Source organism: Pelobates fuscus, chromosome 11 (genome assembly GCF_036172605.1).
Source record: "Pelobates fuscus isolate aPelFus1 chromosome 11, aPelFus1.pri, whole genome shotgun sequence".
Taxonomy (NCBI): domain Eukaryota; kingdom Metazoa; phylum Chordata; class Amphibia; order Anura; family Pelobatidae; genus Pelobates; species Pelobates fuscus.
In genome coordinates, this window is record NC_086327.1 from 129,493,726 (window position 1) to 129,508,917 (window position 15,192).

Consider the following 15,192-nt stretch of genomic DNA (forward strand, 5'->3'; position numbering starts at 1 on the left):
CAAAACCTCATCCATTAAAACGCCCAGTCCAATATCTCATCCATTAAAACGCACAGTCCAAAACCTCATCCATTAAAACACCCAGTCCAATACCTCATCCATTAAAACGCCCAGTCCAAAACCTCATCCCCTAAAACGCACAGTCCAAAACCTCATCTATTAAAACGCCCAGTCCAAAACCTCGTCCCCTAAAACGCACAGTCCAAAATGTAACTGCTCAAAATGTTGTAATAATTAAAATATAGCTATAATATTATCCTTAATTTCCCAACGTAATAATTTAATTCAAAGAAAAAAAAAAAAACAGAACACACCCATTAATAACAAAATCGCAAAAAGCCAAAATGTAAAAATCAGACTTTTTTAATAAAAGAAATCACAAGAGCAAATATTGATTAAAATTAAAAAAGATAAAGTATTTTCCATTTTACAGCGGTGAAAGTATTTTTAAAAACACTCTTTGCTAAAATCTTAAAAAAAAAAAAAAAATAAGAACACAATCAGTAAAAACTTCCAGCGTTTATGTATTTTTAAATAGCAGCGTAGGAGCTGATCCTGCCAGCGGGGAACAGCGCAGTGGGTGGAGTTTCTCCCTCCAGGTAAAATGGCGGTTACATTCGCGTGAATCTGAAATAAATGAATTTAGTGTCAGTTTTTGCAGGAATGCCGTGATACAGGAAGCAGAGAGAGCGCAGCTATAAAAGGCAAACTAATAAAGAATAGGAAAACAGATACCAACACCCTGACCCGCAACAGCTTGAAAGAATAAGATGCATAAAAATGTCAGGATTATCCGGGATAAGAATAAGACAGGTGACCAGCAGAGTCAATCCTTTTAATACGAGATTGGAGGCATAACATTAAACAGAATATTTTAATATAGATCATTCTTGTAAATGCAACAATAAAATCCAATTAAATAACTACAAACATTTCCCCCCCCCCCCCCCCCCTTTTAATTAGAGCAGCGTTTTCCAATTGGTGTTCTGCAGTACCCTAGTGTTCCGCAAGAACAAAATTGGGATTTTGCTGCGATTTGCCCATCGGGTGCCCCAAACACTTAGGCCACCCGATGGATATCGCTAAACAGGGAACCGGTCAGATAAGGTGTCCGTTTAAGACCGCGACTGGGCCTTTGTAGTATACCACAGCCTGTCACTTCATCCCAGACTTAGAGCGTGCCGATTGGAGGGAGAGAGGCAGCACCGGGGAATGAGCAGCTGCCGACATGGCACACCATCCTGCAGAAAGAAGGTAAGTGAACAGGAGGGTGACTGTATGTAGCAGTTTGTTTATCTGTGTGCCTCTGTGTGTATCTGTGTGTCAAGGTGTGTGTATCTGTGTGTTTCTTTGTGCCAGTGGGTGTGTATCTGTGTTTGTATGTGCCAGTGTGTGTTTCTTTGTGCCAGTGGGTGTGTATCTGTGTTTGTATGTGCCAATGTGTGCATCTGTGTCAGTGTGTATATGACTGTATGTGTTGGTGTGTTTGTTTGTTAATGTGTATTATATCTGTGTAAGTATGTATGTGGCAGTGCATGTGCAGATATCCCAGCAATCAGACACAAATATGACATACAAAGACACCACTGAACTCGAACACTAAAATTATATACAAACACTCAGACACCAATACTACACACAAATGTACATCCACATTTACATACAAACACACCTCTGCACGCAAACATTACATACAAAACAGATCCCTGTATTAGAACGCTACAGAAACACACCTGCTCCTAAGTACTACAATCTGTTTACCATCTCTATAAATTAGTTTATTAATATAGCAAACAAAACTAAATTTGCAAAAAAAGAGAAAAATTACGCACTGCTAATTGAAAGCTTTATGTTACAGCGCCAAATTTTTTTGGGTGGGGTTCCATGATGTTGACACACTATGTCAAAGGGTTCCACGGGAAAAATTAATTTGGAACCCCTGAATTAGAGTGTTACTAAAATGATCTAAATTCCTGGGCCCTCAATTCCAATACTGGAAGGGCTGATTTAAATGAATCCCCCATTCATTCCAGCACTAGTAGGATCTTGACACTTCAGCTCTGCCTCCTGTGAAAACATCAGTTCTGGTGACTTGTGCCCAATCAGATGCTTCTCAGAGAAACACTGAAATAGTGCTACACAGAAAGTCTGGGCGGGGTTAGAAGAGGAAAAAGCTGCAGACAAGAAAAATGCAGGTTTTGCAAGAGGTTTTTATATATACTCCAATAAAAAAAAAAAAAAAAAAAAAAGACAATTAAATACATGCATGTTGTTATTTGGGGTATATTTACTGAATGGTGATTTGTATTTATTTTGTATTTGGGCAGTGTAGTGTCCCTTTAGCTGGGAATGATTTTATTAACTTCCAGACAACAAGGAGCTTTACAGTAGTAGGCTTAAAACATACATTTCCCCAACAGTAGATCAACAGATTACACATCACCAGACAGGGCTAAAATACACAAGCAAAATGTCCAAAAAGTGCCCGGATCGGATGTACCCAGCTCAAGAAATTATCAAAATAAGTTTAGGAAGGCTGTGGCCATTCTCTGACCCAGTGCGGAGTTCCAGGTGGCCGCAGGATAACAAGTGGTCTTTGGAAACGAGTCCTCCTGTATTTGGAGAAGGGAGCTCCCCCTGGCTCTCTGTGGGCATTGATGGTTCATCTTCGACCATCTCCCTTCCAATTAGTGCTCTCCTGGGGCACTGAGTAACTGAGAAAAAACTAGCATAAGTTGCACTGGGCAGCCGCCTCATACTTATTGATTTAGAGTTCTGGTGTCTTTAGCGGAGTCGTGGCTTCCCCAGTCCTGTAGAGCAGTCGCAGGGATGGCAGATTGGAGCACTCTGCTGCATTGGAGTGGATGTGACAAGGGGAAGAGCCAGGGAGAATGATTACACTTTTTTGGGGAGGGAGAGGGGTTAGACTTAGAGTCCTGCACTAGTTGAATTGTGATTGGAGCAAGCTCTGTTACAAGAAGTGTTTAATCCCGTGATGAACTACTCATCACAACAAGAAAGACAATAAATCTTCCCAGATGTCTGGCTGACAGCCAGGTGTTGTTACCCTGGGGATTTAGCCAGAAAGGATATGCTGTCAGCCCCTAACTGCCCTCACTGACTGAAAGAGAAACCTTTGCAGATATTGATGTAAAAGTTTACAGCAGTTGGTTACTGTACTGTCATGAAACTGAAAATAAATTAATCCTAGTAACCTGTTCATTCACAGGACTGTACATCTAATCCTAGTAACCTGTTCATTCACAGGACTGTACATCTAATCCTAGTAACCTGTTCATTCACAGGACTGTACATCTAATCCTAGTAACCTGTTCATTCACAGGACTGTACATCTAATCCTAGTAACCTGTTCATTCACAGGACTGTACATCTAATCCTAGTAACCTGTTCATTCACAGGACTGTACATCTAATCATAGTAACCTGTTCATTCACAGGACTGTACATCTAATCCTAGTAACCTGTTCATTCACAGGACTGTACATCTAATCCTAGTAACCTGTTCATTCACATGACTGTACATCTAATCCTAGTAACCTGTTCATTCACAGGACTGTACATCTAATCCTAGTAACCTGTTCATTCACAGGACTGTATGTCTAATCCTAGTAACCTGTATTTCTAGTAACCTGTTCATTCACAGGACTGTACATCTAATATGGCAACATCCATTGGGACTTGACAGTTTACTTACAGCAGCAGAATGTTTTTTTATTATAAGAACAATAAGGGTGTGGAATTTCCTCTTGCTTATTGTTTTAAAGTCTATTGACATCTTTACAAGACGGTGTGCAGGCGTTCCATCAAAGCTGGTTAATATTGAAATTTGTAAAAAAAAAAACATCTGCAGTTCTGGTGAGAAATCCGAATGTCAAAATGATACCACCCTTCAACCCCCTTCTTGGACGCAATCGGAAATCAATTCAACTTTTTTAAACCACAGGAACGGCTGGAACTAACAGACTGTCTACTTTCAGTCTTTGTGATCACATAGTAGCAAGTGCCAACACATTTATTATTATTTATTTCACTCATTTTAAGGGGAGGAAGGAGAGCTCTGACAGATAAATAGACATAAAGCAGTAAATTAGCAAATTTATAGCAGCCAGTAATAAGAAGTAATAAGAGAGAAAGAAACGCTAAAACATTTCTAATATTCGCAAACTTTGTCAAGGACATGTAACCAGCACAGGCGTTCATTGGTGCAAAGTGCGCTTAAAGCAAAGCACTAAGTGCGTTCAGCAGGCGGCTCTGAATCACAGAGGAGAAATCTTTATACGAAGCAAAATCATTTGAAAACCATTTGCAGATTGGAATAAATGTTCTTCTTTTAAAGGTTTCTCAGATGCAATGCTAAATCAGCTCGTCTGTGTCCTTATTTATTTATAAAATATTTTACCAGGAAAGATACATTGAGATTTATCTCGTTTTCAATTATGTCTCGTTTTACTTAACCACAACTTTTACGCTAAAAGAAAGCACTAAGAAAAATTGCAGTTTTTGCAACATATTCCGTTTTTGCTAGATTAGCCTAAAATCAGCTTCCTGTGCCTCCCAGTGTAATGAACATTTTCTTATTTATAGTTCTGCTGGGAAGCTTACAGGTTTTTCAGCTTACGGTTAGTAATGTTAATATATACATTTGGTAATAAAATAGAATATTAGTGGAAAGTTAGTGTATTACTGGAGTACAAGATTTTTTATGTTAACGATACATAGGTAATTCATTCTCATTCTACTTCCAAACCAGAGATAATCTTTAAATGTTTGGCGTCTAGAAGCTCAGTAAAAGCGTTGCATCTGAAATCCGAGGCGCAAAATCAAACCGTAAAAAGCCAGATTTTATTCTCTTGTTCAAAGCGTGTTATACTCACGAGAAATGGTTAGTTTTAACTATTTCAGTCATCCAGAAATATTGTGCTTTAAGGTCATGCTATCGCTACAAGACATTGAAGACAATTTGTTTAATGGATGGCTCCTATGGGAAATGGGAATCTCGGGGTTGGGTATGGGAGTTTAATGGTCTCTATACAATAAAAATCTAAGATATCGAAGGGCTTTCTTTGGTAAATACAGTCACTAATTAAGCAAACAATCACATTTACAGGAATTACTTTGTATCTGCTTATTCAGAAACACACAGCGGTGTATAACCTAACACAACCACTCTCCGCCCTCTGTGTTATATGGTTGGAGGGTCTGAGAGGCCTAATGGGGGAAATAAGTTAATAGGTTGGTAGGGTGAACTATGGGGTAATTTACGGGAGTGGGGAATTTGTTGATGCATGGTGTTCTTTTTATATTAAAAAAACATTTCAAGTACCATAATCACTCTAGCTCATTATAGTGGTTATGGTGCCATGCATGTCCAGGTGACGCCCTTCATTGCGAGTGTTCAAACTGTTTGAATTTGTACCTGGAGTCCGCTGGGTGCCGCTCCCCCCCCCCCTCAAAACGAAGGATGAAGAGACAGATGTACAGCTGCGGTGTAGGGCTTAGTCTAGTGGCTGAGAGTATCAACCAATCTCTAAGCCCTGCATTTGCAGGTCTCTGACGTTTGTAATGGAGGCAGAGAACGGCGCTTGACAGACTACAGGTAAGAAATCAAACCGTTCAGGGGGGCTCTAGTGGTTATGGTGCTTGGCTAGTTTCTTTAACAGGAACATACAGGATTCCTTAGAACTAAAGAATAATGATATTAAAGTCTCAACATCTGTGTGGTAATGATGATGACGAGGATGATATTTTACACAGAGAATTGACAAGATTGTACCTTGTGGATTTCCAGCAACACCTGCATATCCGCTTCCCTTCCTTGTAAACCAAACGAGACAGTACCTGGAAGGGAAAGAAACACAACGAATCAGGGAAAAACACTGGATGCACAATAAATAGATTCAAATACCAATTTATCAATCAATCACTTGGTCACGATAAACTAGACTTCTGCACAGCAAAAAATAAAAAATGGTCCATCTAAATACAATAAAAAATAATTACAATTTGGTTCATCAACATAAAATAAAATAAAAAAGTTCTTAAAAAAAAAAAATCTGTTGTAGGGCAATTTGAACCAAAACATGAAGAAAACCCAGAAATTTTCATCCGTGTGAAAAAGGCATGAAAATTGTACTGCAAAATGCAATTATTATACTTTACATGTCATGGACAGGAGTATCTTCCCACCATTTGGCTCATAGTTACATAGTTGTCTAGATTCAAAAATGACTGTAAAGTTAAACCAGGAAAAAAGTATTTGATCCCCTGCTGATTTTGAACATTTGCCCACTGACAAAGAAACGATCAGTCTATAATTTTAATGGTAGGTGTATTTTAACAGTGAGAGACAGAATAACGAAAAACAAAAAACAGAAAAACACATGTCAAAAAAGTTATAAATTGATTTGCATGTCAATGAGTGAAAAAAGTAATTGACCCCTTCGACTTAGTACTTGGTGGCAAAACCCTTGTTGGCAATCACAGAGGTCAGACGTTTCCTGTAGTTGGCCACCAGGTTTGCACTGCACACATCTCAGGAGGGATGTCAGAATCCACTTTACAGATTCTCTCCATGTCATTAAGGTTTCAAGGCTGACGTCTGGCAACCTTCCGCTCCCTCCACAGATTTTCTGTGGGATTAAGGTCTGGAGACTGGCTGGGCCACTCCAGCACCTTAATGTGCTTCTTGTTGAGCCACTCCTTTGCTGCCTTGTCTGTGTGTTTTGGTTCATTGTCATGCTGGAATACCCATCCATGACCCATTTTCAATCCCCTGGCTGAGGGAAGGAGGTTCTCACCCAAGATTTGACGGTACATGGCCCCATCCATCGTTCCTTGGCAGAAAAACACCCCCAAAGCATAATGTTTTCACCTCCATGTTTGATGGTGGGGATGGCATCATTCCTCCTCTTCCAAACAGGGAGAGTTGAGGTCAAAGAGCTCGATTTTGGTCTCATCTGACCACAACACTTTCACCCAGTTCTCCTCTGAATCATTTAGATGTTAATTGGCAAACTTCAGACGGGCCTGTATGTGGCGAAACCGACCTCGCCACGTGTCCTTGGAGGGGGCTGCTTGCCCGCCTCTTGCCTTTGGACTATGGACCAGACTTTATGTGAATGTGTTAACCCAGATAGCTATGCCATAGAACCTATTCATATAATGAAAGACTATGGGAAAGACTTTAGCTCCATGGCAATTGTACTGTGTGAATAGGATTTGCGCGCTATTCGGTAGTTTTGTGCGCTCAGATCCCAGCTATCTGGGGATATGTGAAATGTCTGTGTGTTATGTGTAAAAGGTGACTTTCTGTATTTTAAATTGTTTTATGTCTTTCTGTAACCATGTGGTTAATGGAGTCTGCTTCTAGCCCTGGATAATTGGATTACTTTCCTCTTTGTCTCCAGGACATGCGGCTAGTAAGGGACAAAAGATACTTTTAGTAACTTTTGAACCCCTGGTCTGATCCATGCCATTTTTTAATATGTTGTTCCCCTGAATGGATTGATTGTGGATATGTAATTTTGTGTGAATGTGATTTATGGTTTTAGAGTTATGAAAGTTGTGTACAAAGCATATTTTAACTGTATGAATAATGGGTTTATGTGTCACACTAAGGGGAGGGGATGTGTGGGAGGTAACATCTATGTCATTGGTTATTTTATGCCTCCCCCTGGGTGTGGCCTGTATGTGTACAGTTGTAATAAAAGCCAGGTTGGATGTGCCAGACCATGTTCCTGTTTTACCCTCAAAGTGAAGTGTCGTCTCATTATTGGGGGAAGGATTTATTGCATGCTGTTCCAGTTTGACTGCTAGGAGTGCAAACCTATTCGTATGGTTCCTATTCAACTGTCTACAGCATTCAGAGGCTTGAGAGGATTCATATGCTTCTCAGATTCAGTGATTATGGTGTCTGCCAGAGTGCTTGGAGTCCTCAGGAAACGCTAGGAGCATCCGTTGACGGAGGTACCCAGTCGGGGTGCCAGGTGATCCGTTACACTGTACATGTGCTTTCTTGAGCAGAGGGACCTTGCAGGTGCTGCAGGATTTCAGTCCTTCACGGAGTGTTTTACCAATTGTTTTCTTGGTGACTATGGTCTCAGCTGCCTTGAGATCTTTAGCAAGATCCTCCCGTGTAGTTCTGGGCTGATTCATTACTGTTTTCATGATCATTGAAACTCCACGAGGTAAGATCTTGCATGGAGCACCAGCCCGAGGGAGACTGACAGTTATTTTGTTTTTCTTCTGTTGTCACCTTCTCCCCAAGCTGCTTGGCGATGGTCTTGTAGCCCATTCCAGCCTTGTGTAGGTCTACAATCTTGTCCCTGACATCCTTGGACAGCTCTTTGGTCTTGGCCATGGCGGAGAGTTTGGAATCTGATTGATTGATTGCTTCTGTGGACAGGTATCTTTTATACAGGTAACAAGCTGAGATTAGGAGGACTTCCTTTAACCCCTTAAGGACCAAACTTCTGGAATAAAAGGGAATCATGACATGTCACACATGTCATGTGTCCTTAAGGGGTTAAGAGAGGCTCCTAATCTCAGCTTGTTACCTGTATAAAAGACACCTGGGAGCCAGAAATCTTGCTGATTGATAGGGGATCAAATACTTATTTCACTCATTAACATGAAAATCAATGTATACCTTTTTTGACATGCGTTTTTTTGGATAATATATATTTTGTTATTCAGTCTCTTACTGTTAAAATACACCTACCATTAAAATTATAGACTGATCATTTGTTTGTCAGTGGGCAAACGTTCAAAATCAGCAGGGGATCAAATACTTTTTTCCCCTCACTGTATGGTTGATCGAAAAGAAGTAAAAAAAAAGAAAGAAAACAGTTGTAGACCATTATAATTATGCCACAAAAAGGATTTCTTCTTTTGTGGATTAAGAGAGATGTAACGACTTGAATAAAACATAAATTAAAGTCTCCTAAACATCAATCATCCTGTTTTTTGTTTTTTGTTTAGATGCCACAAACAGAAAAAAAAATGGTTTGTTCATGCTCTGAGGATTTGTCCATATAGTATTTCAGAGTGAAACATTTCGGATTAGTTGCTGATTGCCCAAAATTTGGACGAATAGAAATTCATTTGAAACCGAATGTACAAAGTTTACATACTGTGACAGTCTATGGGAGGGTAGTAGAAGGGAGGGTATTAGGACCCAGAATCCTCCATAACCTGTACTCCTTCACCTGCCCTAATTAGTAACTGCAGAGGCTTTAATTAGCAGAAAGGCAGGAGATATAATCTGACCTGCTGGGAGCAGCACACTTGTAAAAATTCTAAAGGTTGGTGAAACCCATGTTTATTTTGCTGGTTTGTTAGGTTATTATCTTGGGTTAGTAAGGGACATTATTGATGTGTAGTAAGTGCTCAAGTTTGAGGTAGGATTTGGTTTGTAGATTTTTTTTTTTTTCTGTTTTGCTGCATTTCTGACCAAACTGATTGCTGCTTGGATTTTGAGTCCCTCTTTGCATAAGAGATTGTTGTCCTCTACCTGATACCCTAGAGGACAGTGTTGCTTTACCCACGAGTCATTTATTTGGTTACACGTCCACTTCAGAGTTATGGAAAATGGATAAATTGCAATTTGGCTGAATACAAATGCCAGGGCCACACTGGCCCAACGGGATACTGGGAAATTTTCCAGTCGACTGGCATACCTACAGGGCTGGTGCAACCAAAACGCAGCAAAGGCCACACCAGCCCGAGGGGGGATGAAGGGCAATCACCTGGTGACCAGCAGGAGTGGAGCATACAGCTGTCACTGCATGTAACATGGCCGAGCGGACCGCAGTAGAGCTTCCATGTTCTCTACCCAGTCTGACATGAAATGCTCACTGAGAGCAACAAACCACTTCCTGTCAGACAGGGTAGAGGATACAGAAAGCAACTCCCCTGCGCTCCTCCCGGCCACGCTACAAGAGTGAGGTCAGCAGGAACAGGTGTGGTGGGAGGGGGAGAGACCACGAAGATCTGAGGTGGAATGGGGGAGAGACACACAGTGGGGCTGGGAAAAGGGAACAAGAGACACACAGTAGGGTTGGGGAACAAGCAGAGGCGTAACTAGAAACCACGGGGCCCCAGTGCGAAAATTGCCCTGGGGCCCCCCCATACATCTACCTCCTACCCACACATGCAGACAAAAGATACACATACATACAGATGCAAACAGAGACCCATATATACAGACACACATACACTCCTATACACACACTCAGACATATACGCTCAGACACACATATTCAGACAAATACACATTCAGACACACAAACATACACATTCAGACACACAAACATACACATTCAGACACACACATACACAAATTCATATAAAATGTATATAAAAAAGAGACACACGGAGGGGCTGGGAAAGGAGAACAAGAGATACACAGAGTGGTTGGGGAAGGAGAGAAAGAGAAAAGGGGGCTAAGAGACACGCAAAGGAGATGGAGAAGGTTAAAAAGAGACACTCAAAGGGGAAGGGGAACAAGAGACACTATAAAATATTCAAAGTCAGTTCCGTTGCCAAACTTCTCTTAATACGTCAACGTGAAACACTGATTATATGCAAATGCAGTCTGCTTAAAATAAATCCGCTCTTTTGTTTATTTTGAAGCCCTGAGTGTCATTCACGTTGGAGTAGTAGTTTTTAATTTGAAGTTGTCTTTTCCATCTCTATATTTGCACACTATTCTAGCGACAGACATTATTGGGCTGGCATAGATTTTCTTTCCAGGGCTACTTTGATTATCCAATCCGGCCCTGACGAATGCACAAGTCTTATTTTTTATAAATAGTAACAAAATATTTCAATGTAATTGTTAATGTACTAATCTATTAAAAAAAAAAAAAACACGTGGCTGAACCGCATTCTGTCATATGAGCTTGTAATGTTACGCTGCACGCGGTGTTTAGCTGGTTAGAAACATAATGTTCCAAATATTACTGAACAATTTAAGAAGAAAATAAAAAAAAGACCACAGTGCTCTGCATCCTTATTGAATCCCAGATCGGAAGTGAGCGGATAACTCACCAAACACGCAAGCAAATCCGACACGATTAACATGTAAAATACACTATTCCAGCTTCTGGTGGACAGAACCGATGCAAGGGTTGGCCCCAGTGCAGCTCCTGCGGACACAGGAAATGAAAAAAAAAAAGACTTTTTAAATTCCAAATTAAATTAAGGGAAAAGCTCAAGTGAACAAGCAGGTATTTAAATATGAAAAAAAAAAAAAAACACTAACTCCAATCACTGTCCTAGTGAAATAATTAAACTGCACATGTACATTCTATCACGGACATCACATCACTTTCATCACCAAATAGGAAGGTTTTAGAACGATACATAAATATGCAGAATAAAACGTCATCAGATGAGATCAGCCTCACACTAAGCCACATTTACTAAAACGAACGTTAAATTGCAGATACCGTGAATCAGCAGGTTTTACAAACACATGGGACAGTACAATAACGGATAAATGGAAAATTAGTCCCACATCAGACAGGATTAAACAGACCTATTGATCCAGAGCCATCAATAATAGCGGTGACTGTTGAAAGAGCTTTGGCGTTTCCATGGAGAGATTTGTGGGTTCCCTAGGAGATAAACATTACTGAACATTAACCTCAAAATAAAATAAATAACAGCAAAGCACCCCAAATTCATCACGAACCAGGTCGCCCCAACAATATTCCAATATTTCAGGGTGACTGCATTGAACACCCGAGAATGGCAATGGAGTCATAAAAAAGGTTAATTTACCAATTCACAAAAACCCATACAATACAAATTCACTGGATTTCACACAATTTTGCAACAATCTACATTTTTTTAAATATTTTTTAGAATTGGGGTTACAGTTGCATTTTTAGGAATTGATGGAGAATATTTACAAAAAGCACATTTGATGAACTCTCGATCGGTCTCTCCACCTTCACACCACTTATAGCACTTTAATAAGATTTATGATTTTCTTTTTAGGAGTAAATTATTGTGCAAGAACCATTTTATTTGTCTCTTGTTTCATGGCGTCAGAAGTCAGAGAACATATTCTCACACTTTGGTTTTAATTCCAGCAATGCTAAAGATATTTCACCTGCCATTTGCACTATTTTTTTAATTTTTTTTTTACTTGCGAAGGAATAAATCTCTAGTTCTCCTGACAATAACACCATAACCACAATCTGATTCCAGGGCCAGGATTTCTATACAATAAAAGATTTATCATCTTACCAAATCGGCAGAGACAGCGGTAGAAATTAGTGAATACGGCCCATTCACCAACATCCCACAAATCAGCAACATGACTAACGGAAAGAAAACATTCAGAATAAATGGAAACTTAACATAAACATAAAGGAATAATTCAAAATTATATTTATAAAAGAAAAAAAAAAAGGCAAGGGGATCGTGCTTACCGATGGTGACTGTAACATCCGTCTTTCCAAATTCATTGTAAATAAAAAGCTGAAAAGAAAAAAAACGTTGTCTGTACTGTGAATAGAAATAATAATAATAATAATAATAATAATAATAATAATAACCACCTCCTAGGGGGGGTCCATTTAAAAAAAAAAGGAGCCAATAGCGACTGTAGGATGGGGGTTACGAAGCCAACAGGGAAATAACTGTATGATAGCCTGGGTCTCCAGTCATGGAGTCTGCTCAACGCACGGGGTGGGGGGTCTCTCCTAATCTGTAAGTTTAATCATTTAATTTTCCAAAGGATACTAGGTTAATAAGCGGGTTAGAAGAATTGGATAAAATGATATCACTGAGCTGCATCATGGGGGTATGTGGATTCGGCCCAATGTCAGACATGTCCGGGTGCGTCATTAAAACTGCTCTGTTACCAAAAGTAAGCTTTCTATAATCTGATTTTATCCACTAGCTAATTTTTTCCTGAGCGGTCTAGGTTTCATAAAACACATAACAAAATTAGGGACGAGTTTTCCTTATTTATAGCAGTCACATTGACAAATCTCGGGGCTTAAAGCAAGTTTCTTATTCAGTTGTCAAATTTACCCCAAAATCTATCAGTAAAATCAATCCGAGAAGCCAAACAGTTGGCATCATGGGCAGAGGAGATCAAAATGGTGGCACCCAGTTCAAGGAAGAAGAGATAGTATAAAGTGACAAGGGGGGAGTACAATAAGGAAAGGAATACTGAAAGAATAAAAAATAAAAAAATACACAACAAGCTTTAAGTGGTCCCCCTAAAGATCTGCAGATATGTATTATATTACAGTAACAATAAGACATATTGTTTAGGAGAACAAAGATTATTTTACAACACTGTTATATTCTACTACTGAAGACGTATATACCTAGCAAATGTTTACCATGTCTCCAGAAAGGTTTGCCGCCTTTATTTAAACTGTAATAAAACAGTACTTGGATCATATGGAAGCCTCCCTATAAGAATCCTCTTTCTCACCAAACGTTGTTACATCTAAACATTACATCTACCTTATTCCAGACAAACGTCTCTCTCTGCAAAGACCCAATATAACCCCGAGTGTAAGCCTGCTGTCACACCCTAACCAAGCCTTCGTTTATAGTAAAGAAACAGTCTCCTTACGGTCTGAATAATGAGTAGAACAATTTAACTCCCTACTCCGCCATAACATCTCTGTATCACAGTATATTTTACCCAATCTCGCTCAACATCCAGCTCCCTTGTGCCTATACAAGGACCATTTATCTTTTACTTACCATGGGCGCCGTCAGAACCAAGATAATTACACACGTCATGGCACTCGCCCCTGTGAGATCAGATATGGCTCCAGCCAAAATGCCACCTGAAAAGGTGTTTACATAGAAATTATACAAACCCCAGGGTCAAGAGGTACATTTATTAAAAGAGATTAAAAAAAATTCCTCTGATGCAATTTGAGATTTATCCCAATGGTTGAAATTTGCAAATGATTAACCGGTGGGACTGAAATAAAATGTGTAAAATTTGGGGGATTTGTGAGCCGCATTGAAGTTCGTGGTCGGTGTGAGAAGGTGTTCACTAACTACGGGTTGAGGTGCTTCTACCAACAACTTTCCTGGAGACTCGTTGCCACTTGGCCAGTCCAAGTCCTTTGTCAAGAAAAGTTATGGAGTACATTACAATTCGGCATTGGTAGTAAATCATCATGACTGTTAGCAAACAATCCTAATCTGTGGTATTCATTTTGCTCACATACCAACACAAATACTTCGGAGTATTGTTTAATTGTTAGTAAGTTTTTTCTAATCTATTTCGGGGCGAGAAGAGGAATTTTCCAAGTGTCCATTGGTCCCAATATTGTGACTTGTCTTCTGCAAGGTCAGGAAACTTCAGTGTTTAAGGTAAGGTCATTGAGGGACATTTTTCCCACTAATTTGGAAATGGTAAAAGTGATCACTATATCGTTATTGGCTAATTAGAACTACTTACAAATTGATAAATTAAATGAGATTGTGATTTACTTCTGTATCCGCAGCAGCAGCAAAAAAAAAAAGTTTTTCACAGATCATTAAAACTGAATAAATTACTAACCTACAATCCCACCAGCGTCAAATAATGTGGACATATCCCCAGCTTTTTCAGGGTCAAAGTCAGCTAGAAAGGAGAAAAAAAAAACAAAAACTAAACCCATGTGAACATACAGCTCTGTATATCTTAATCACAGGAGTATGAACCAGGAATAAAACATTGGTTATAAAGGAAATGAGGATATAAAAAAAAAAAAAAAAAAGTGAGAAAACAAACATTAAACGTGATCAATTTGGCCATATTTTGAAACTTTGTTACTGTATCAGTAGACTACAGAATAAACATGAGAATATATATATATTGTTATATACACACACACACACACACACACACTTCTGTTTGTTATTCTGCATATATATATATATATATATATATATATATATATACACACACACACACACATACATATAATTATTTATGCTGAGCTCATACAGCTTGGCTCTTTCCTCTGCAAAAGTTAATGACTTCAATACCCTCATTACCACACTCTCCCGCGAACCCAAACGACTATTTCACACATTTAACTCTCTTCTTCGCCCGGTTGTTCCTCCTCCACCTACTAACTTGACTGCCTCAGACTTTGCAACTCACTTCACTGACAAGATCTCTGCAATCAGAGATCTC

The 15,192-nt window shown here is 39.4% G+C and overlaps 1 protein-coding gene across 2 annotated transcripts in view; it reads right to left on the reverse strand.

Annotated features, from left to right (window-relative positions):
• Nucleotides 1-477: 477 nt before the first annotated feature.
• LOC134577904 (glucose-6-phosphate exchanger SLC37A2-like) overlaps nt 478-15,192 on the reverse strand; it is a 37,133-nt gene continuing 22,418 nt past the window's right edge. Inside the window, exons 11-19 of one of the 2 annotated variants that reach the window (XM_063436834.1) lie at nt 14,572-14,634; nt 13,758-13,843; nt 12,461-12,509; nt 12,276-12,349; nt 11,560-11,638; nt 11,070-11,167; nt 5,794-5,858; nt 4,895-4,959; nt 478-627 (exon numbers count right to left, since the gene is read on the reverse strand). In XM_063436834.1, coding sequence (XP_063292904.1) covers nt 4,923-4,959; nt 5,794-5,858; nt 11,070-11,167; nt 11,560-11,638; nt 12,276-12,349; nt 12,461-12,509; nt 13,758-13,843; nt 14,572-14,634 — 551 coding nt within the window. In that variant the 3' untranslated portion in view covers nt 478-627; nt 4,895-4,922. The remainder of the gene's footprint in view (nt 628-4,894; nt 4,960-5,793; nt 5,859-11,069; nt 11,168-11,559; nt 11,639-12,275; nt 12,350-12,460; nt 12,510-13,757; nt 13,844-14,571; nt 14,635-15,192) is intronic. The other variant, XM_063436835.1, reaches the window with a different exon arrangement.